The 21,594-nt window shown below is 42.1% G+C and overlaps 2 protein-coding genes across 4 annotated transcripts in view; both read left to right on the forward strand.

Annotated features, from left to right (window-relative positions):
- The window catches only part of slc5a2 (solute carrier family 5 member 2), a 40,206-nt gene extending 36,929 nt beyond the window's left edge, over positions 1-3,277 (forward strand). Inside the window, exons 13-15 of one of the 2 annotated variants that reach the window (XM_068008132.1) lie at positions 70-285; positions 2,185-2,323; positions 3,040-3,277. In XM_068008132.1, the coding sequence (XP_067864233.1) occupies positions 70-285; positions 2,185-2,323; positions 3,040-3,254 (570 nt within the window). In that variant the 3' untranslated portion in view covers positions 3,255-3,277. The remainder of the gene's footprint in view (positions 1-69; positions 286-2,184; positions 2,324-3,039) is intronic. The other variant, XM_068008133.1, reaches the window with a different exon arrangement.
- A 4,203-nt stretch (positions 3,278-7,480) lies between these two features.
- psph (phosphoserine phosphatase) lies at positions 7,481-21,302 on the forward strand. Of its 2 annotated transcripts, XM_068008135.1 has the most exons (7): positions 7,481-7,746; positions 9,406-9,499; positions 11,634-11,789; positions 14,038-14,172; positions 14,890-15,035; positions 19,816-19,964; positions 20,195-21,302. In XM_068008135.1, the coding sequence occupies exons 3-7, from the start codon at positions 11,650-11,652 to the stop codon at positions 20,300-20,302; spliced, it is 678 nt and encodes a 225-aa protein (XP_067864236.1). In that variant the 5' UTR covers positions 7,481-7,746; positions 9,406-9,499; positions 11,634-11,649; the 3' UTR covers positions 20,303-21,302. The 2 variants fall into 2 exon arrangements, with proteins under 2 accessions (XP_067864236.1, XP_067864237.1); XM_068008136.1 differs by lacking the exon at positions 9,406-9,499.
- The last annotated feature ends 292 nt before the right edge of the window (positions 21,303-21,594 follow it).

A 21,594-nucleotide genomic window follows, 5' to 3' on the forward strand; every position in this document is an offset into this window, starting at 1 on the left:
TGCTAGTTAGTAAATTCAATGTCAGTTACCTGCTAGTTGTGAATGGATTCTTATTTATTACCCCTGCAGGGTGCTTTCTGGGGTTTGATTGGGGGCTTGGCCATGGGGCTCTGCCGGATGATTGCTGCGTTCGTCTATGGTACAGGCAGCTGCATCTTCCCATCCTCCTGCCCATTCATCTTCTGTGGGATCCACTACCTCCACTTCGCCATCATCCTGTTCAGTTGCACATGTGCGCTGGTCCTCATCATCTCCTTCTGCACTCCACAGATCGACGAGAAACATGTGAGTTCTGGAGGACAAATAACTGACGGTTACCAGTCTTTAACCAGGAAAGGCTGGGAATGAGGAGCACTGCTTCCTCTATTTCTCTATTCTTTTTCACACTCAGTTTCTCTTTCAGTCTCTGTCTTTCTCTTCATCTATTGGTCTGCTTCTTTCTCACTTCAAAAACATTACTGAAAATATTGAGAATCCAGCCCCAGGGGACTGAGGCCCTGGAAATTTGTGATATCCAAACTGCCAATGCAGCTTCAGAGTGGGCCTTAAATCTGGGCATTGACCTTGTGGGAATTCCTGGGGGATAGGCAGGGGAGTGGGGCTAGCTGGATCGCTCTTGCAGAGAGCCGGTATGTTCTGAATGGGCCGAATGGCTTCCTTCTGTGCTGTAACCATTCTATGATCATATATAGACAGAGAAAATAATAGAAAGAGAAGGAGAGCGAGAAGGGGGGAAACAGAGGGATTAGAGGCAGAGAGGGGAAGAGAGAATGAGAGGGAGAGAGAGAGAGAGACAAGGAGAGAGATACAAACATACACACACAGGGAGAGAGTGATATAGACAGAAAGTGAGACGGAGATAGAAAGATAGATAGATAGCAACGGAGACAAATATAGAGACAGAGAAACACAAAAATAGAGAGAGGCCGAGAAAAAATGAGAGACAGAAAAATAGAAGTAAACGCACAGAGGAAGAGAGATAGAGAGACAGACACACAGCAAGGCACAGATTATAGAAACACGAGCACAGGGAGAAAATTACACAGAGGAAGAAAGAAGCAGAGAAACAGATAAAGAGATAATGAGAGAGGGAGAGTCTTACATCTAATAGAGTTCTTTGAGGAGGTGACAGACATGATAGATGGGGAAATGTAGTGGATGTGGTGTGCTTGGACTTGCAAAAAGCCTTTGACAACGTCCCACACAGGAGACAGTTGGAGAAGATTAAGGGATATGGAACTAGGGGGAGGGTAGAAAATTGGATTAGAAACTGGTTAGAAAGGGAGGAAACAGAGAATAGGAGTTACTAGCAGAGTGGTTGGGAGTGAGTAGCAATGTCCCACCCGGTTCTGTTCTGGGACCACTTCTGTTCACTGTTCACATCAATGATTGGGATATACAGCAAGAGGGAGTGATGTCCAAATTTGCAGATGATACTAAAACAGAAGGCATAATAAATAATTCTAAGGACCAAAGGAAGTGCCAAGGGGCTACTGATAAGATGATGGAATGGGCAAAACATTGGCAGATGGAATTCAATGTCAGTATATGTGAGGTTGTATATTTTAGTTTGTTTTTAGAAAGTAATAATAGGGTCAAGGACCAGAGGACATAGATTTAAGGTGATTGGCAAAAGAACCAAAGGTGACATGAGGAAATACTTTTTCACACTGCCTGAGGGGGTGGTGGAGGCAGATTCAATCATGGCCTTCAAAAGGAAACTGGATAAGTACTTGAAAGGAAAAAATTTGCAGGGCTACAGGGATGGGGCGGGGGAGTGGGACTAGCTGGATTACTCTTGCATAGAGCCAGCGCGGACTTGATGGGCCGAATGGCCTCCTTCCATGCTGTAACCTTTCTATGATTCTATGATTCTAATTATACTTTGAATAGTAGAAGGCTGGGTGAGGTTCACAAGACATTAAAAGCAGCACCTGAGGGAGAAAACGCCATAAAGAAGCTAATGGAATACTGGATTTTATGGCAAAAGGTAGGAATATAAAAGTCGAGAAGTAATGAATCTATATAGAACCTGAGTAAGACCACAGTTGGGAGTACTGTGTGCAATTTTGGGCTCCGTGCTATAAGAAGGATGTTGAGGCAGTAGAGAGAATACAGTGCTATGGATTGCACTACCAGAGTTAGTGACTGAAGCAAATTAACAGTAACTGTTTGACCCTCCAGCTACATCGTCTGGTGTACAGCCTTCGCTACAGCCAAGACGAAAGGATTGACTTGGACATTGAGGAAGAGGCCAAGCCAAACATCAAAACTCAAGAAGAAGCAGAAAATGGCACTACCGGCAAGCACTCGGTGGCAATAGGTACTAAGCCTGGAAATTAGCAGTTGCTGACACCTCAAGACAATAAGACTAAACTAGAAAGGAAAAGGATCAAGAAGGTTGTGGGGAACATTTTTTAAAATGCTGAGAGAAATGATCATTTAAATATATAACTGGTACAGTGAGCACAGAACTAAGGAATGAGTATAAGTTTAATGAGTCCCTAATGAGACAAGAGATTAGAAGAAATTTTCATTGCACAAAGTGATGAATGTGGAGCAGACTCCCAGGCAAACTCACTAGTGTTGTCCAGTAACATCTTAAAAACAGCTAGATAGATATCTGGTTAGAAATAAGATTTAAGATTAGAAGTACACAGAGAAGGTCAAATGTTGTGCAGAACATGATAGGTTTGTGAGCTGCTGGGACCATGGAAATGTCATCTGAGGAATGCGACTGGTCAACAAAGTACACTAGAGGAGAGAAGGTTAGATAAGGTGGATGGAAGCTAAACGATCCTGGGCTGGATATAAACAGCATTGCTAAAATGAGCCCAGTGCACTAAAGTTAGATATAAGCAGTACCTTATGAATGAGAGACAAATATTCTAACTTTAAATAAGAGAAGCACCATCTCAATGGGCCCAACGTTCTAACTTTAGATATAAGCAGCACCCTCTGAATGGGAGCTCAATGCTCTAACGTTAGATTTAAGCAGCACCCGCTGTGTAATTCATTATTTACATGTTTCCTTTGCAGAACCAAGGAAGAAAAGGAATTTCTTTATCCGTTGCTGTGGCTGGTTCTGTGGCATTAGCTCAGAGCCAGTGCCAGAGCCAACAAAAGAGGAGAAGGTGGAAGCCATGAGGAAAATGACAGACATCAGCGAGAATACGATCTGGAGTACAGTGGTCAATATAAACGCTATTATCATGATGTGTGTCGCCATCTTTCTGTGGGGGTTTTACGCTTAAAAAATAAAAATATAATAAGTTTATTTTCTTTTAAAACGGCAGTCTCTTAATTCAAACTTTTTTATTGTTGCTGAACAGGTTTGAACAAGCTTTTCTCTGGGGCAACCATCGGGTGTGTGCCTTGGGTCTGTGTTGGCACTGCGCTTTCAAACTCTGTTGGGCCTGTGCCTTGGAAACTAGCAAAACTAGCAAAAGTTCAAAGAAACTGACACAGCCCCCAAAAAGCTGACAATTCAAGAACAGCCCTGACAGGTGAAAACAAGTAGCTGCACAGGCTTTTCTTAAGCTGCAGATACACACAATATTGCTTCTGTTGTAGTAGATGAATGAAAAACGTAAGTACATGAAAGCATGAAGGGGAATCCAAATGTTGAAGTCACCAAATTCTTGGCACGTTTCTTGGACGGTCCAAGGGCATGCTCCCCTGGGAACAGTTTGAATTTTTACAAAATGTTCCCAGGGCAGCATGCTGAAATTGTTCTCCTTAGAGCAGAGAAGGTTAAGGGGAGATTTAATAGAGGTGTTTAAAAATTATGATGGGTTTTGATAGAGTAAGTAAGGAGAAACTGTTTCCACTGGCAGGAGGGTCAGCAACCAGAGGGCACAGATTTAAGGTCATTGGCAAAAGAACCAGAAGGGAGATGAGGAGAATTTTTTAACTCAGCGAGTTGTTATGATCTGGAATGCACTGCCTGAAAAGGTGGTGGAAGCAAATTCAATAGTAACTTTCAAAAGGGAATTGGATAAATACTTGAAGGGGAAAAATTGAATGGCTATGGGGAAAGAGCAGGAGAGTGGAACTAATTGGATAACTCTTTCAAAGAGCCAGCACAGGCACAATGGGCTGAATGACTCTATGAATGGCAGGCTGATTGCGATGTGAGAGGTTCACTGTGCCCAATCAGCAGAGCCTGCACACCCACTTCTATGTACAGAGGTGACCGGACCTTGCCTTGACAGATGATTAGTGCAGGCAGAGGCTCTAATGGAAGCAAGTTGTAACAGCAGGATCAATGGCACAGATATGTGTGAAGGTCTGATTGTTGTACTGGATAGTTCTTCAGAAATACCCTCAATCACAGCATGTTATACTGTACCTGGTACTGCGTGAAAAAAGGCATGGCAGGGTGATTATCAGCCAACGAAGCCTGAATGGCCACACCTGCCACTATGTCACCAACTTTTTTGCAGGCATTATTGCATCCACCTGGCAATGGCTGTGGGAAAGTGTCTTCACAAGGGTCTGGGTAAGCAGAGCCATATGCAGAACTGTGCCATTTGCCATAGCACTAGCATAGACCATGGCCGAACTGGTCAACTTCAGCCTGAAACCTGCAAGGGGGGCTTTTGGCCTTCATTTTTACTCTCTTAATCCCCACCCCTTCAGCCTTGGGAACTTATACATTTACTTCAGAGACAAACCTCAGACGGGTCTTAGTTTAACCTCTTATCCAAAATATGGCACCTCCAAACGTGCAGCACACCCTCAGTACTGCATTAAAGTTAGATTATGTGCTCAAGTCTCTGGAATGGGGCCCCTTTCAGCCTTGGAAAAATCTATTAAAGGGCTGCAGGGGTGGCATTAGGGCTGTGCAACAGTGCAACTGCATGGGGTCCCAAGCCAGTCGGGGGCCCAAGAGAATCCAGTGAAAGGACACCTAGGGTTCACAGGACATGCTGACGTGCAATCCAGCACAGATAGATGGTTGAAAGCCCCTCTCTAACAGTTTGAAGGGCTGGTGGGAAAAGTTCCATCTTAGTTCCCAAAGGTTATGGTTGGTGGTCTCACCAATCTCTCAATCAGGCTAGCCTATTTATACATTCAATGAATGGAGATCGCTCTTGCACACCCACCGAGAATAGTTACAATGCCTCATGGAAATAGTTGGATATATCTTGATTTCAACACTCTAGGGATGCAGCAAGATGGGAGATTTACAGTGCATTTGGAATTAAGAAGCAAAAAGAGAATGGCGTTCAAAGGAGGAACGATCATACTCATCTTTGACAAAATAGAGGTAAGAGTGCTTGGGAGTGAGACAGAGACATGGGCAGATTTTGGAGGACAGAATTTTAGAATGGAGAACCATATCAGGAATGTCGATGAATCACTAACCGTAGCAACAACAACTTGCACTGATAAAGTGTGTCTAATGTTTTGACAGGCTTTAAGGGGCTTCATGCTTTGGGAGGGGCCACTTGGATCTGACACCAAAGAAATAGGAGACGGGTCAGCGGAGGTGACAAAAGCAGAGCCAATGAATTTTGTTGAGGAGGCTTTTAAAGGTAGCAAAAAATATAGTAAAAGCAAAAGGGTTTGAAAAGTGAACTGCTAAGCATAGGAGACTCAAGGGTCCCCACCTGGAGTAACACGCAGGTGACACGTTAATTTCTGACACGATCTGAGTTGTGCAGTTGTGAACGAATTCAATTTCATGTTGGGTGAAGCAGGAGATGCTGGCCAGGAGATCATTGCAGAAGTCAAGGTGTGAGATGACCAATGCCTGGATGAGAACTTGAGCCTTGGTGAGTTGAGATAAGAGTGGAGTGAGCGCTATTTCTGAGGTATAAGTAGGCGGCTTTGCCGGTAGGCTGGATCTGGAGATTGAAGCTCATTGCAGGGTGGAGCAGGTCACGGAGTTGTGTAAAGTCAGCCTAAGCGAACAGTCAGGAATGTACATTCTGAGGGAGCCATTGGTCGGCCCTTCGGAATGTAGCCATGGCGTCGGTGCCCCATTGGCCAGGCCTTCCTGACATCCTTCGGAATGTTGGAGCAGGCCGGAATTGCAGAATCAGCAGGTTCCAGAATCAGTTGGTGTTCTGTTTACGGGGAAGCGGAGTCCACACAGTCTCTGCACTCGCTCCTTCCTGGCTCTCAGGGGCTCCACTAAACATAATGCCGGCGCTTCCAGTTTGGTAATAGTTTAAAATCAATAGATATATTGAGGCCCGTCGCATTGCTGATGCTGAATCTAAACGCCAGCTGAGGAAGTCTCACTTGAGGAATCAAGATTCCTAACCTGGTGTATCCAGGATCCACTGTTCAATCTACGGACACTTATTCCAAGCAAAAAATAGATCTCATCAGTCATCAAAGAACTCACTGCAAAAAAATGAGATGATATTCTGACAGTTTTATTCTTCGATATCGAAGGACGAGCGTCGACGAGATACATTTTATATAAAAAGTTACAGTCACTGTGGCAACAGAGGGTGAGTGAGTTTTATTCATTCATTAATTGCAAGGTGATAACACCACAGCGAGGGACATCGGGCATCTGGGGCCTGAGTGAACAGGGCAAGTAACTGTTTTGCTCCTTAACTAATCAGATCGAAGGATTGTGAAATTGACAGCACAAGGACTGAGAAGGAAGTGTAAATTAGAGTGGGTGAATTCAATGTCAAATCAGATACAGAAAGAGAAATAAAGAGAGGGGAAGAAAGATTGGATTAAGGGAGAAAAAAGAGACAGAATGGAAAAGTAAAACAAATGTTAAAAAAAAATTAATTTTACGTTTTTAAAATCTCCAACAATTAAAACCTGAATGGTGAATGAGATTCCACACTTGTAATAGTTAATTTTCAGCACCAGAGAAGTTGACTGGCAGTAATTAACACTTATCATGTTGTTAAAAGGGTACTTAGAATGAAAGGGACGCAACTTTTTGTGGCAAGTTTAGTTTACAATGGCTGCGCAAATACAGCAATGTCACGACATTCAATGCATTTCAAAGGTGAGGCAGACAGCGAGATGCCGTTTTCGGGAAGCTAATGGCAGAGCGGCGCATCTCGGACCGCGATTTTTGGATATCCGCATTCAACCGCATATCTGCCCCTTGCTTGAAGTTGCTGTAGCATTTGCACATAAATAACGGCAAGCACCATTATCCTCATCATTATTTTGACATCAAATTCTGGCCCATTATTTTCACTGCAGAGTGATATAAAATGCAGCATTGTGTTGGACCGGCTATCAAAAAGCATTTTACAAACTTTGCCAATGCATTAGATTCTCAAATCTAGGAGTTCATCAAAGGGCCATTACGTTTCTTCTGTTTTCTCTGGTCGGCATTTAAAAGAAACTTGTAAGGTGGGGCCCACTTATGATCACAAGGGGGAGCGTGATATTGCCCTTTTAATAAACTTTTTAAGACTGGGTCCCAAAGCGTACCAAAGGCATCTATTGGTTCCAAATTCCGGCGACTCTCGTCTGGTTAAAGTTACGTTGCACCTTGTGATTAGTGGGGCATTAGTGCCAAGTGACGTGCTGTGATACTGTTTTATACAAAGAGTAATTCACTTTAAGTCTTCGGTCCGCCGGGAAAGAAATCTCACCCAATCCTTAAGTCTGTATAAGACTGAGTTCCCCCGTTCCCTTTAAGTGTGTTTTTTTTTGGCCACACTGAAAGAAGTGAAAGTAAGATTGTCGGCATATGGATGGTGCTGTGTGAATTACACTGCCCATTCCGTTGGAAGTCTGCACAGGCCGGAGGTAAGTGCCGAATGGATTTCTAGTCACTATTTGTTTGGAAGAGAGCAAGCTCCGAAATCAGATCTTTTACAGGGTTATTTCTCTTTTTTTTTTGTTAATAAAATGACAGTCTAGCAAGATTGGAAAAGGAGCTCGAGTCGAGTGCTGGCTGCCAGAGAATTAAAATGACAAAATCCTTTTATAAGCGCCATGGTCTAACTCCTGGGGCTGAATATTGGGTCCTGGGCTGAGAGGGCTTTTCTTTTCGTGATTCAAGGATATTCGAATTCGTGCATGTTGGGACGAAGAAGAGAATAAGGACAAACCGCTGTGCTGAAAATCTAAGCGGACGTGCTTACTCCTCTCGAGGAAAAAAGCACATGATTTGGAGCAATGATTTGTGAATTCACTAATAGTTTAATGTGGCAAGGAAGCCGTAACTGCTTAGCACCGAGGTAATGTTGGATTGAGAGTCAGCTGTGAAGGCCCGAACTGACTGGGAGAATACTTGATAGAGGTGTTCAAAATGATAAATGAAATAAACAAGTTAAACCTATTTCAATTGGCCGGTAAAGCAAAGACAGAAGATCATAATCTCAAGATAAGTATTAGCTACATGAATGGGGGGATTAGAAGGAACTTTTCTATGCAGTTATTGGAATGTGGTATGATTTGCCATAAGTGGTGCTTGATCCTATATTGATTATAGCATTCAAAGAGATACTGGATATTCGAAAAAGATTATAAAAGAATATGGGGGAGAAGGCAGGAAAATCACGTTATACTATATACAATCACGTTTTCTTTTCAACTCTAAGCTTCTCAAATGCCATTTTGCTATAGCTTCAAGGGGGATTTACTAATGAGATTGATTTTTGTTGCCTTTAGGGCATAAATTCACTGATGTCTTAAAAGTGCTAAATCCTATTGTATTAGCAAACTCGGTCAGCAAGGTAGTTGATGTGAGGTTTTGTTGGAATAATCTCCCAAAATGTGGTTTCACTCTACAAAAAGTGATTAAAGAAAAATAAGTTTAGTCTGGTTATTAAACCTTTTCCTCCCCAAGAAAGAGAGCTTGATGCATAAACAAACAAGAGTTTAATCTGGAAACAACTTCTCCATCGGTCAGCTCAGAATAAGTACTGATAGAGTGGCAATTAGTTTGCAGACTGCTGTCAGCCTACTTCATTAGGATCAGCATGTGACCGAGGGAAGTTTTACAGAGCATTTTCTTTAAACTGGATTTCTCTGTTCTTTCCAAATAAAAAATCAATAAACTGAAGCATCAGGTTGTCATAACTTGCATAGTTGGATTGGTAACTCTGGATTTGCTGGGTGGAGTTGGAGCAGGGAGGCAGGAAATAACTGAATATAGTGAATAGGAGTAAAGTTATGAATTACTCTGGGATATTATTTTACTGGTGAAGTGGTATCATTCTGGAGAATTTCTTCTGGTTTCAGCTGAAGGGAGCACAGTATTTTATATGGGCCATTCCCCATTGCCATTATATCCATGATGTCCCTGTAACAAGGGTCATCTATTTCCAAAAGATAGGTATGCATCTGCATTTGACAAGAAGCAGCAGATTTATCAAATGATCAAATAGATCTCAACTAATAGACCTAGGAGGCATTGAGGTGGATGAATGAAAATTGTTTACCAATACTTTTGCACTGTAGGGCATGACCAGAAGATGTGACTGAGGGAACGCTGCCTACCCATCCTCTTCAGCCTTCCTAGATACTCCTGTGTCCTTTGTGTAAGCTTACTGGGGTGAGTAATGTAGACGGAGTATTCTGAGTTAGTTTTCTCTCCTGCTTGTTCAGGTTGCAGAGGGCAATTTGAGATGCAGCAAAACTCACTCCTCTTAGATCATGGTGTTTAGGTCTCATTGTCAGGCCTCAAGTCCGGTTGGGAATTCGATGGCTAAGAGGACTGATGTGGAGATGCCGGTGATGGACTGGGGTTGACAATTGTAAACAATTTTACAACACCAAGTTATAGTCCAGCAATTTTATTTTAAATTCACAAGCTTTCGGAGACTTCCTCCTTCCTCAGGTAAATGTTCCTGAGGTAATTTTCCAGAATCCCAATTCTATCCCCAGTACACGCACTAATCTTCACCCCCTCCATGAAACAGACCTGCATTCCTCAAACATGATCATGGAGCAGAAATCATCATCTTTTGAAATTAAAACAGGATTGTCCTATGTTAAACCGCGAACATTTACCTGAGGAAGGAGGAAGTCTCCGAAAGCTTGTGAATTTAAAATAAAATTGCTGGACTATAACTTGGTGTTGTAAGAGGACTGAGGTCAAGGTAGTTGTTTTCCCACGGTGGGGAGAAGTGAGGGGATTTCATGGTTTCCCCTCTTGGTTGTAGATGTTTGAAGGTCATAATCAATATTTGTATTGGGGTCCATGACCTTTAACATAGGACAATCCTGTTTTAATTTCAAAAGATGATGATTTCTGCTCCATGATCATGTTTGAGGAATGCAGGTCTGTTTCATGGAGGGGGTGAAGATTAGTGCGTGTACTGGGGATAGAATTGGGATTCTGGAAAATTAGGAGTGGGATTCCAATTTCTTTCTTTTACTTCCTTAAATGCGCATCCCCTGAAGTTTCTTTATTGCCTTATATTTTGGGTTCTTTTGTATAACCACAGATTTTGATACAAGGCAATAGGACAGCAATTCCGCAAGCAATTTAGTGGAGATGACTGATTTAATTGAAGACCAGGACAAATTTTCAGTCACTCCTCATTGCAGTGTTTATGTTGTTAAATGTAAATGGAGTTAGCCAGTCAATTAAGAGGAAGATGATATTCATTCTGGGGGGGGGGGGGAAATTACCATAAGAGTCAGCTTTCAGGATGTTGCTGTTTGTAAATTTTATAAATGACAGACATGATCTTCCTAAGGTGTCTAACTTTGTGGATGGGACTAAAATGGGTGTGTTGGTCAATGCTAGCCAATATGTGATTATCCAAAGGGCTTAGAGAGGCTAGATTAGTGGGCGGAGGTGGCAGGTAGGGCTTAACTTGGCTAAGCGTAAATTAATGAGATTGGATAGAAGCGAGATTGTGGAAGATCTATTAAATTGCATTGTGCTCGAGGGTTTGATGGATAGGTTGTTGAAACTGTCAGTTCAGTGTCCCAAGCAGTAAGTATATAGCGAAGGAGGTGAAGCCAGATCTGGAGTACAATATTCAGATTTGGTCTCCCTATCACAGGAAAGATGTAGAATTATTGAAGGAGTTCAGAGGAAGGTTGTTAGGCTGATCCTTAAACTTGGAAGGCTGAGTTATAAGCCAAGGTTGTGTACCCTAGGACATCAGTCTCTGGAGAAGAGGAGGAACTTGACAGCAGTCTTTGATTTTCACCAAATATGGAGAATTTGGATCCAGGAAAGTTCTTCAGCTAGGTACCAGATTTAAGGACTAGGGGACAGAGATTAAAGTTAAGAGTGTCCTGATTTGATTTCAACCTCCTGACTTGATTTGAGCCAATGCAATATTTGGTGAACAAAACACATCCACAATAAACTTTTCCCTTCAACTGACTTGTTGCTTCCTTAGAATAATCTCTTCATTGTATCATCAGAGGGTCTCCGGCAAGGTTGCTCATGGTCCCAGTACTGAGGAGTGGGTCGCCCCAGACAGTTTTCTGGCCTGAGACTAGCAATTACAATTTGTTAGTAGGCTATGGACTGAAATTGGACATGATCAGAGAGAGGAATGTGGAGGGAAAGGTACCACAATCTGATCGAAGTGAGATCAGCCTCCCTTTTTGTAGGTTGTACAATGTGTATGTGGTGTGGAACACCTGTGGCCCAGTTACTTTGGCTTTTACTTCTACAGTATGCTATAGAATTATAATTCTTTCATTTTGTTGCATTTCTACAGATACTTGCACAGCAATATGACGACACTTGCTGAAACAAAAGCAGTCCTTCGGAGTGCCGATGCAGTGTGTTTCGATGTAGACAGCACAGTGATAAAAGAAGAAGGAATTGATGAACTAGCGAAATTCTGTGGAGTCGGAGATGCTGTTGCAGAAATGTAGGTGTTCGTGGTATTTTATTTGCTTTTTAGTATTAATGGGCAAATCCATTGTAGAATGTAGTACTAAATTTCAACGGTCCTTACCCAGTTTGAGCAAGATTTCATATTTACCTCTTAAACTTAAATCCTGACTCTACAAGTTGCAGGCGTTAGGCTGCCTGAGAGTGCCCTTTTTAAGAACTTTGTGCATCACATTGATGTAGTTTGGGCGAGTATGCTCATCTGCTGGCAATAAAGTAGGTTGCAGACTTTCCAGTACAGAAGTTGCAGGAAGAAAACCCACCACCCAATACCTTGAGTGTATGTGTCATAATGTCACTCCCATATGGGTTACAAATGAATGCTATGGGTGCCAAGGTCTTTTCAGTGGAACTTGGATATTAGAACAAAAAAAAGCAGGTGGGTATTCTGAAAGTAATTGACAACCAGAAATAGTGGAGAACCAAGGGTCTAATGAGAGTGAGGAACTTAAAGTAATTATCAGTAGAGGGGGGAAAAAGTACTTGAGAAACTAGTGGGACTAAAAGCCAATAAATCACCTGGACCTGATGGCCTACATCCAAGGGTTCTAAAAGAGGTGGCTGCAGAGATAGTGGATGCATTGGTTATGATCTTCCAAAATTCCCTAGATTCTGGAACGGTCCCAGCAGATTGGAAGGTAGTAAATGTAACCCCACTATTCAAGAAAGGAGGGAGAGAGAAAACGGGGAACTACAGGCCAGTTAGCCTGACATCAGTCATCAGGAAAATGCTGGAATCCATTATTAAGGGAGTGGCAACAGGGCACATAGAACATCCTAATACGATTAGGTAGAGTCAACATGGTTTTATGAAAGGGAAATTGTGTTTGACAAATCTATTTAGAGTTTTTTGAGGATGTAACTACAAGTTAGATAAAGGAGAACCAATGGATGTAGTATATTTGAATTTTCAAAAGGCATTCAATAAGATGCCACGTAAAAGGTTGTTACGCAAGACAAGGATTCATGGGGTTGGGGGTGACATTAGCATGAATAGAGGATTGGTTAATGGACAGAAAACAGTCCGTCATTTTCAGGTTGGCAGGCTGTAACTAGTCGGGTATCGCAAGGATCAGTGCTTGGGTCTCAGCTATTTACAATCTATATTAATGACTTGGATGAAGGGACTGAGTGTAGCGTATCCAAGTTTGCTGACAGTACAAAGCTAGATGGGAAAGTAAGCTGTGACGAGGATGCAAAGAGACTGCAAAGGGATATAGACAGGTTAAGTGAGTGGAAGGTGGCAGATGGAGTACAATGTGAGGTTATTCACTTTGGTAGGAAGTTCTGCTCTAAGGAGAACAATCTCAGTTTCTCCAACCTCTCCACATACCAGGTATGAGGAACTTCAGTTATCTTCCTGGTAAACCTCCCCTGTACCCTCCCCAAGGTCTTGACATCCTTGCTAATGTGTGGTGCCCAGAATTGAACACAATACTCAAGCTGAGGCCTAACCAGTGATGTATAATGGTTTAGCATAACTTCCTTGCTTTTGTACTCTATGCCTCTATTTATAAATCCAAGGATCCCATATGCTTTTTTAACAGCCTTCTCAACTTATCCTGCCACCTTCAAAGATTTGTGTATATGAACCTCCAGGTTTCTCTGTTCCTGCCATGCCTTTAAAATTGTACCGTTTAGTTTATATTGCCTCTCCTTGATCCTTCTGAGTAGGATAATCTACTTAGTACTTTTGGCTGAAGTATGTTTACAAACACTTGGTTCTTGTCTATGGTTGAGGATGGGAATGTTCGTGGAGCCTCCTCTAGCTGTTAGTTATCTGGTTGTCCGTCACCATTCTTGACTGGAAGTGGTGGGTCTAGAGTTTTGTTGTGATCCGTTGGTTGTTTGCGCTTTTAATATTTAGGATGCAGGTAGCCCTGTGTAATAGCTTCACTGGGTTGGTACCTCATTCTAAAGTATATTGGGTGCTGCTCCTGACATGCCCTTTTACAGCTCCCATTGTACTAGGGTTGGCCTCACAACTTGATAGTGATTGAGAAGTAAGGGAAATCGGGGCCATGAAGTTACAGAATGTGATGGTCTTCAATTCTGATAGTCCACACTGCCTTGTGGATGTCCAGTTTTGAGTTGCTAGATCTATTTTGTCTGCCTCACTTAGCACAGCACCATGCTATACCATGGAGATTGTCTTCATTGTCAAAGTATGTTCTAGCATTCGGTCACTTTCTCCAAACAACTGAGCTATTTTTAATTTATTACAGGACTCGGAATGCAATGGGAGGGACAGTCCCATTTAAGAAGGCTTTAACAGGACGTCTAGCTATAATACGACCTTCACGAGAACAAGTGAACAAACTAATAACTGATCATCCCCCTCACTTAACAGAGGGCATGAAGTAAGATATTGGACACTCTAAACGTATTTTTTTTTTAAAGTAACAAACTGGGATTCCTGTGGAAAAAGTGTAAATAGTTACCATAGAAGTAGTGTCATTGCAGTGAGAAAGAAGAAAAAACTTTGTGTGTGTGTATATATAGTAAGATGAAAATGTAACTTTTTAATTTTTTTCTTATTTCTCCTCTTCTTCTGAAGCCAGTTACCTGTGCTGCATATAGATCTTCAGGCACTGATCCTTGCCATATTGGCTATTTGTCATGTGTGTGCCTAGAATAGAGGGTGGCTCCAGGCACTCTGCTTGCAAGTCAATAGCAATCAGAAACTGGAACCCTGGCTTTTTTAAATCTCTTAGTGGGGACTGTGAGTTGTAACTCTTGTGGTCCCAGCATCAGCCCTGCTTGAGATTGTCTAATTGAAGCAGGCCTGGAATGGAACCTGGTTCCTCCCTGGACTCAGTGGCTCAGGACTGCACATGTAGCATTTACATACTGAACCACTGGGAGGTAGGGGAAAAAAAATTTTCCGCCAGGAGGCGGAAGAAAAATAGCCTACAAAGCGGGGCTGGGGAGAGAGCAAGGAGGAAGAAACAGAAGTTAGTGATGAAAATATTTTTCAATGCAGAGTGCAGCTTTGTTGCTAAATATCTTTTTTAGTTTTGATCCCAATAATTTTGACAAAGCATAACTGTTTCTTAAACTTGTATTTTTTAAAACAGGGATCTAGTTGATCATCTTCAAAAGCACGGTGTGCAAGTGTTCCTGATATCGGGTGGATTCAAGTGCATAGTGGAACATGTAGCAGCGAGGATAAATATTCCCTTATCCAATGTATATGCAAACAGGCTGAAGTTTTACTTCAATGGTAAGGAGCCCCATGATGGTAAATTAGATATTTCTGGGCCAGAAAACTTTTCCTTAGTAGAATTCAAAGGAGAAGAAAATGAACTGCTGCTGATATCCAGAATGTCTTGTCCTCTTTATTGAGGGAATGGTGTAGTGGTAGAAGGAAGCACCCTAAAAGGAAGGGAAACAAACAAGAGGTAAGCAGGACAGAAGACAGGTTGGTGACTTTTGTGACCTCCATTCAAATCTAGTCCAGACTGATGGGATGAAAGTTTTCTTTCTGTGCTGTTTTTAAAGGCCTGACATGAAATGATATGGAGTTGCAGATCAATTTTGTCATGGGCATTGACTACTATTTGGCACTTAATTGGCAATTCAATTCATCGGGGAAATGGCATGGAGTGTGGGGAAAATTATTAGTGGTATGGTAGAAGGTGATCTTTTGAGGTTGGATTAAGACATGTTGAAGGGGAAGAGTAAAGTGAGCTTTACATCGCACCTAATCTTGCTAAATCTGATTTGGAATTCTTTGCTGACTCTAGGTGCCCAAAATAAAGTGTTCTGTTCCCCAATACTAACCTTGATTAACACAAAATTCATTAAGAAATTGGAGGGGCTGGGAGAGAGAAATAAAGCTGAAGTATTTTCACAAGTAACTGTTGATCATTTTGTGCCATTGTTCTTATCCCACATTTTCCTTGACTTCTATCTGAAAAGGAAAGTTTACTTCACTAACTAGAGTAATGGTGCTCTCGCACTATTATGGTAGCATTGGTGCAAGACAGTTTTAAGAACATAAGAACATAAAAAATAGGAGCAGGAGTAGGCCAATCGGCCCTTCGAGCCTGCTCCGCCATTTAATAAGATCATGGCTGATCTGATCCTAACCTCAAATCTAAATTCATGTCCAATTTCCTGCCTGCTCCCCGTAACCCCTAATTCCCTTTACTTCTAGGAAACTGTCTATTTCTGCTTTGAATTTATTCAATGATGTAGCTTCCTGGGGCAGCAAATTCCACAGACCTACCACCCTCTGAGTGAAGAAGTTTCCCCTCATCTCAGTTTTGAAGGAGCAGCCCCTTATTCTAAGATTATGCCCCCTAGTTCTAGTTTCACCCATCCTTTGAAATAAGAACAGGAGTAAGCCATACGGCCCCTCGAGCCTGCTCCACCATTCAGTAAGATCATGGCTGATCTTTGACCTCAACTCCACTTTCCCGCCCGATCCCCATATCCCTTGATTCCCCTAGAGTCTGAAAATCTATCCATCTCAGCCTTGAATATATTTAGTGATTCAGCATCCACATTTGGGCCTTGACACCTGATTTACACTCCAAGTTTGGTGTCGTTGCAAAGCCAAAACAGCTTTGCACTGATATTTTACAGTGCATTCACACTGTCGGCAACTTAATTGTAAGAAAGCAAGCAAGTTCAAGCAGCACTTCCTGGGGATACCTGAGAAGAAGTGGCAGAGCAGATGAATGCAGTTTCTGCATTCTGATTCTTTCTGACCACTTGCCCAGATTAGTAAGAAATTCAATGCCTTAAAGTTTGAAAGGTAAGTGTTCTTATCTCTTAACTATTCTGCAATTGATCAGCTACAGCACACAAACTTTCCCCCTCAAACAGCTATTTAATCATAGGATACTTCCTAATCTTTAAAGATCCTGTTGCTGTCTTTAACACGAGCACAAAACAACTCCTATTCAAGGATGACCTTTTTGTCTCCCCTGCAAATCTCTTGCTGCTCTCTCTGATCAAGGGTGTAACCCCAACAGATTGCTTCTAGATGTACTTGCATGGGTAAATGTGTGTTGCTCAGACTGGAGAAGAGTTGGAAGTGGTGTACACAGGGATCAGTGCTGGATTCACTTTTGTTGTCTATAGATGATTTGGACTTGGGTTTAGGGAGCACATTCTCAATTTGCTGATGACACAAAAGTAGAAAGTTTAGCAAATAGTGAGTAGACTGTAACATACTTCAGGGAGACATAGACAGGTTAATGGAATGGGCAACCAGGTGGCAGATGCAATTTAGTGTGGATAAGTGTGAGGTAATATATTTTGGGAGAAGAAAACCAGGAATGGGAGTATATACTCAATGGAATGACACTGAAGGATGTGGCGCACTTGAGACCTGGGGTTCAAATACTTAAGATCCTGGGACTATTTCTACTGGAGCAGCGAAGGCTCAGAGGAGATTTAATGGAGGTTTTTAAAATTTGTGAAGGGTTTTGATAGTCATTAGGGGAAAAACTATTTTCTCTGGTTGGGGAGTCAGTGCCAAGGGAGTCATCAATTTAAAATTGATCACTGAATGGGAAGGGCGGTTAGGAGACATTCCTTTACACAGGCTTGTTGGAATGCTTTTGTCACTGAATGGTTGAGGCAGAGACCATTACATCTTTTAAGGAAAACTATATATATTTGAAGTAGAGAAAGATACAAGGCTATGGGGAGAACATAGGACATTGAGATTAGTTTTGGATTGCTCTAGCAAAGACCTGGCACAGATATGATGAGCAGAATGGTCTCCATCTGTGCTGCAAACTTCTATGGGGTGAGGGAGAAAGCCAAGTGCAAGAGAGTAGGAAGCAGGGAGAGACACCAGCTGAGCGTGGGACATGAGTTGACATTGGTAATCTGCTTAATCACTGAGGGGAACATGGCAGCAAGAGAGGGACTTGAATCAGATAGTGAGACCAGCAGTGAGAGGTCAGCTGTACGTACCGCAGGAGATAGGCCTGAGAGCAGTCCTGGGACGGAGGAGGCCTGGGACGGAGGAGGCCTGGGAGGCAGAAAGATATGCAGTTGCCTGGAGAGCTCTGAGAACAGTCCAGAGAAGGAGAGTTGAGAGGAACTGACAGCAGCAGCATGAGGAAGTTAGCCTGAACAATGCTGCCAGACTCATCCAAGTTCAGGGAAGTTACCAACATCCAATCCTGGTCACCATGTCATTGGACGGTCAGGACAGTTTACATACATGAGATTTATCTGGGCCTGGAACAGAAATATCTATAACTTTTTGTAATGTGTAAGGATGTATGATTCAGCCCTACTGTGGTATGCTGGCAGCTTGACCTATAACTGCAGTGGTTCCATGGTTTGCCCGCACATCAAATATGCTGAGGGTGTGCCCAGCAGAAGGGCTATGGCAAGAGGAAGTAGGAATGAGGGAGGTGTCTCGGGATGACTCCCATCTGTGCTACTCGGTCACCCCACTCAAAGGACTCCCGAAGAACCAGAAAGCGTGCAGGCCCAGTCAGTTACCACAACAGCCCAAATGGTGTCTGGAATTGCAGAGATATCTTCTAATCTTGCAGGAGGAGGCAAGCTGCTACTTTTATCCCAAGATGCTATGGTGGAAATTTAAGAACCAACTACCTCATTTCCTTCCTTGGAGAGCATGAACCTCCAGTGCAGGCTTTGCAGAAAACTCAGGGCAGTGCATTTCAAATGGAAATCGGATGCAAGCTCTGCCCCTCTGCGTTTGGTTCACAGGAGCAGAATTTCACCCCGATTCATTGAATTGTACCTGGAAGGTAGGCTGCCCAGTGACAGTCAAAGGTAAATGGATGTTGGGCATATTGAGAATTGAGTCTACATCTACTTTTATTGTATGCGTACGCACACTGTGCTCATGGCCAGGGTTCCAGCTGGAAGTGCAGTTGTGTGGATATCAGCAGAGAACTGGATTGAGCTTGGTTGCGATGCCTCCTACAATTGAATAATCTGAAAATATTCACTATTAATGCTCATACATGAATGGTGATCACTTGAATGAAGGCAGTCAGTGGTTGTGGAGCCATACACCAGCAAGGGGTATGAAAGCCTTTGGGTGAGGGGGAAGTGGCAGAGAGGGAAAAATATCTAGTATTCAAAACTCAATAATCTACTTGTCATTTCTTTAATTATTTTTACCACAAGTGATATTGGCTCCATGAAACATTTTTCATATTTCTTGGTGAAAATGTTATAATGTAATTATTTACTGGAACTATTCAACTATCATACAGCAGTGAGATTTGTATTTAAAGTAAATGCCAATCATTAGATCTGGATATTAAAATACATAATTGGCTCCTTTATCATTTATATCTGCCATTTATTATCTATCTTCTCTGCCCTCATACACCATGTTACTAGAATGGCCAAGAGAACAAAATGAGCTGGAACTGAATGTTCTGTGGTTGCTGTAAATGGCTAACTGGAGGTGAGATTGACCCTGCCCTTCTCTCCATCCCTTCCTCCTCCTCCCATTTGAGTTTGAATGATCAATGAGGTGGAGACTCAAACATGTTGACCTCTGGATTGGGAAATTTAACACTTTTTTTTTAACTTGTCTTTTTCAGAGCTTATTATTATAGCCAAATTGTGCAAGTTAAGCAGCTAGCCACAGACTCTGCAACATAAATTTGAATCCCAGCATCTGCTAGTTTTGGCACTCGGGCTGCCCCAAATGATGATTTGTTCTTGGTTTGGTTGTGAGACAAAGTAAAGAGGTAGAATGGCTAACAGAAAGGAGACCTCAAAGTAGGACCGTTTCCATCATGGGTCACACTTTTTTAATATGAGAGGAATTTTATGGGTGCTGTTGAGATGTTTAGAGCTCCCATTGTGTGTGTGTGTGGTCTGGCAGGCTGAGACGTGGAATATGTGATCAGAATAAATGGCACAAGCCTTCTTGTGAAATTTGTGCCTCTTTCTTTACCCCTCCTCCAAATTGAATTATTGCACAAAATTACCTGATAGAAACAAAGTATAACAGATACCCAACAGTTGACCTTATTTTATTACAGGTGAGTATGCCGGTTTTGATGAAACCCAGCCAACAGCAGAATCCGGTGGGAAAGGCCGGATTATAAGTCTACTAAAAGAAGAAAGGGGCTTTAAGAAGGTTGTTATGATTGGAGATGGAGCCACGGACTTGGAGGCGTGCCCTCCTGCGGTACGTACAGATATAGAACTAACTTTGTCCCTTCAAAGGTGTAACTTAGACCATGTGTGTTACTTTTAAAAATACATTTAAGTTTAAGCCTTTCATTATTCACCATTGGGGCTCATTCTAGTACTAGACAATTAGCCTAATCTATTTAAGTTAGATTCTGACTGCTGCTAAAATGTACTGAATGCTGGTTTTACAGAAATGCCTAATAAACTATTGGTTTCCTGTCTTAGGATGCATTTATCGGATTTGGTGGGAATATTGTCCGACAGCAAGTAAAGGAGAAAGCCAAGTGGTTTGTCACAAGCTTTAAAGAAATTACTGGAGAACTGGAAAAATAAACGTCGTTTTAAGAAAACAATCTGTACTTCATTTAAAAAAAATATATAGTGCACTGTGAAGAGAAAGTTCTCTGGTGTTTGTGTTTATAATAATTTTAATCTTCCTTATTGATCTCTTCCCAGTAAGCTTCTGGCTTTTACACACCCTCCCCCAGCTGGAAAGGTGTAGATGGGCTCTAGATTACCCTGAGCACAATTGCCAATGTCACAAGCTAGTTGCCAGATTTTATGTTCTCTCCACTGTAGGAGGACGCCTGGCAGTGAAAATATAGAAACTTCTCATGGCTGGAGGAACTGAGTGTTACTCGGTGTTGAAACTCAAACCCATAATCATTGTGATGTTAAGGATACCTTTTTTTTAAAAAAAAAAGTATTTTCCTTTTGGATTCCTCTCCCCTCCATATCCAACGTAAGCAGGCAGATGCGTCCCCAGGCTACAATCAGTTACCTTTAGGAGAAACACGAGAACAAGCCTTGTTGACTGGGCCCCTAATGTCCTTTCCCATCATCCTTGGGAATCCAGTATGCTCTGCTCAACTCTCTTCCCCTTCTCTCTTTCCCCCACCCCATCTACTAAAGCCCTGCTCAAATCAGGAGCCCACCCTGTGTATCCCTTTTTCAGGCCTTCCTAGTTGACTTGTGTACTGTAAAAATATATATTTAGAATAGTGAGAAGTGGTTTTATCTGAAAACTAATGTAATATCTAAATATATTGAAACACAACATATTGCTGATGTGAGTTTTGTTAACTACTTTAATTAATTTAACTAAAGTTTTGTTTGAGAGACTGATTTTAAAACTCTATCGTTTTACCTCGTGGGGCCTGAGTTTGAATCTAGCTCACAAAATCAGATCAAGACATTGTTACAAGTGGATTGTAATTGTCTGTTATGAATCTTTTCAACAAAAAAAATCAGTGGGCATGAACTCGAGCAGAATTGCCCCTTGTATTGGCATAGAAAAGAGAAATGGAATAAAAATGAATTTGCGTCCCTTTAATATTTGTGACAGAGCAATGCTATTCCTATCTTTCGCATTAGGGCAGAATTGTACTAAATATTCCTGGATACAAGGTGTTTGGGGGTGGCAGTATTAATTAAGGAGAATATTGCAGGGCTGCAGAGAGAGGATGTCCCTGAAGGGTCAAGGACAGAATCTATTTGGTTGGAGTTAAGAAACAATAGAGCTGCCATTACACTAGGTGTATTCTATAGGCCACCAATTAGTGGGAAGGCTATAGAGAAGCAAATTTACACAGAAATTCGAGGTGCAAGAACTATAGAGTAGTGAT

Source organism: Heptranchias perlo, chromosome 28, assembly GCF_035084215.1.
Source record: "Heptranchias perlo isolate sHepPer1 chromosome 28, sHepPer1.hap1, whole genome shotgun sequence".
Taxonomy (NCBI): Eukaryota; Metazoa; Chordata; class Chondrichthyes; order Hexanchiformes; family Hexanchidae; genus Heptranchias; species Heptranchias perlo.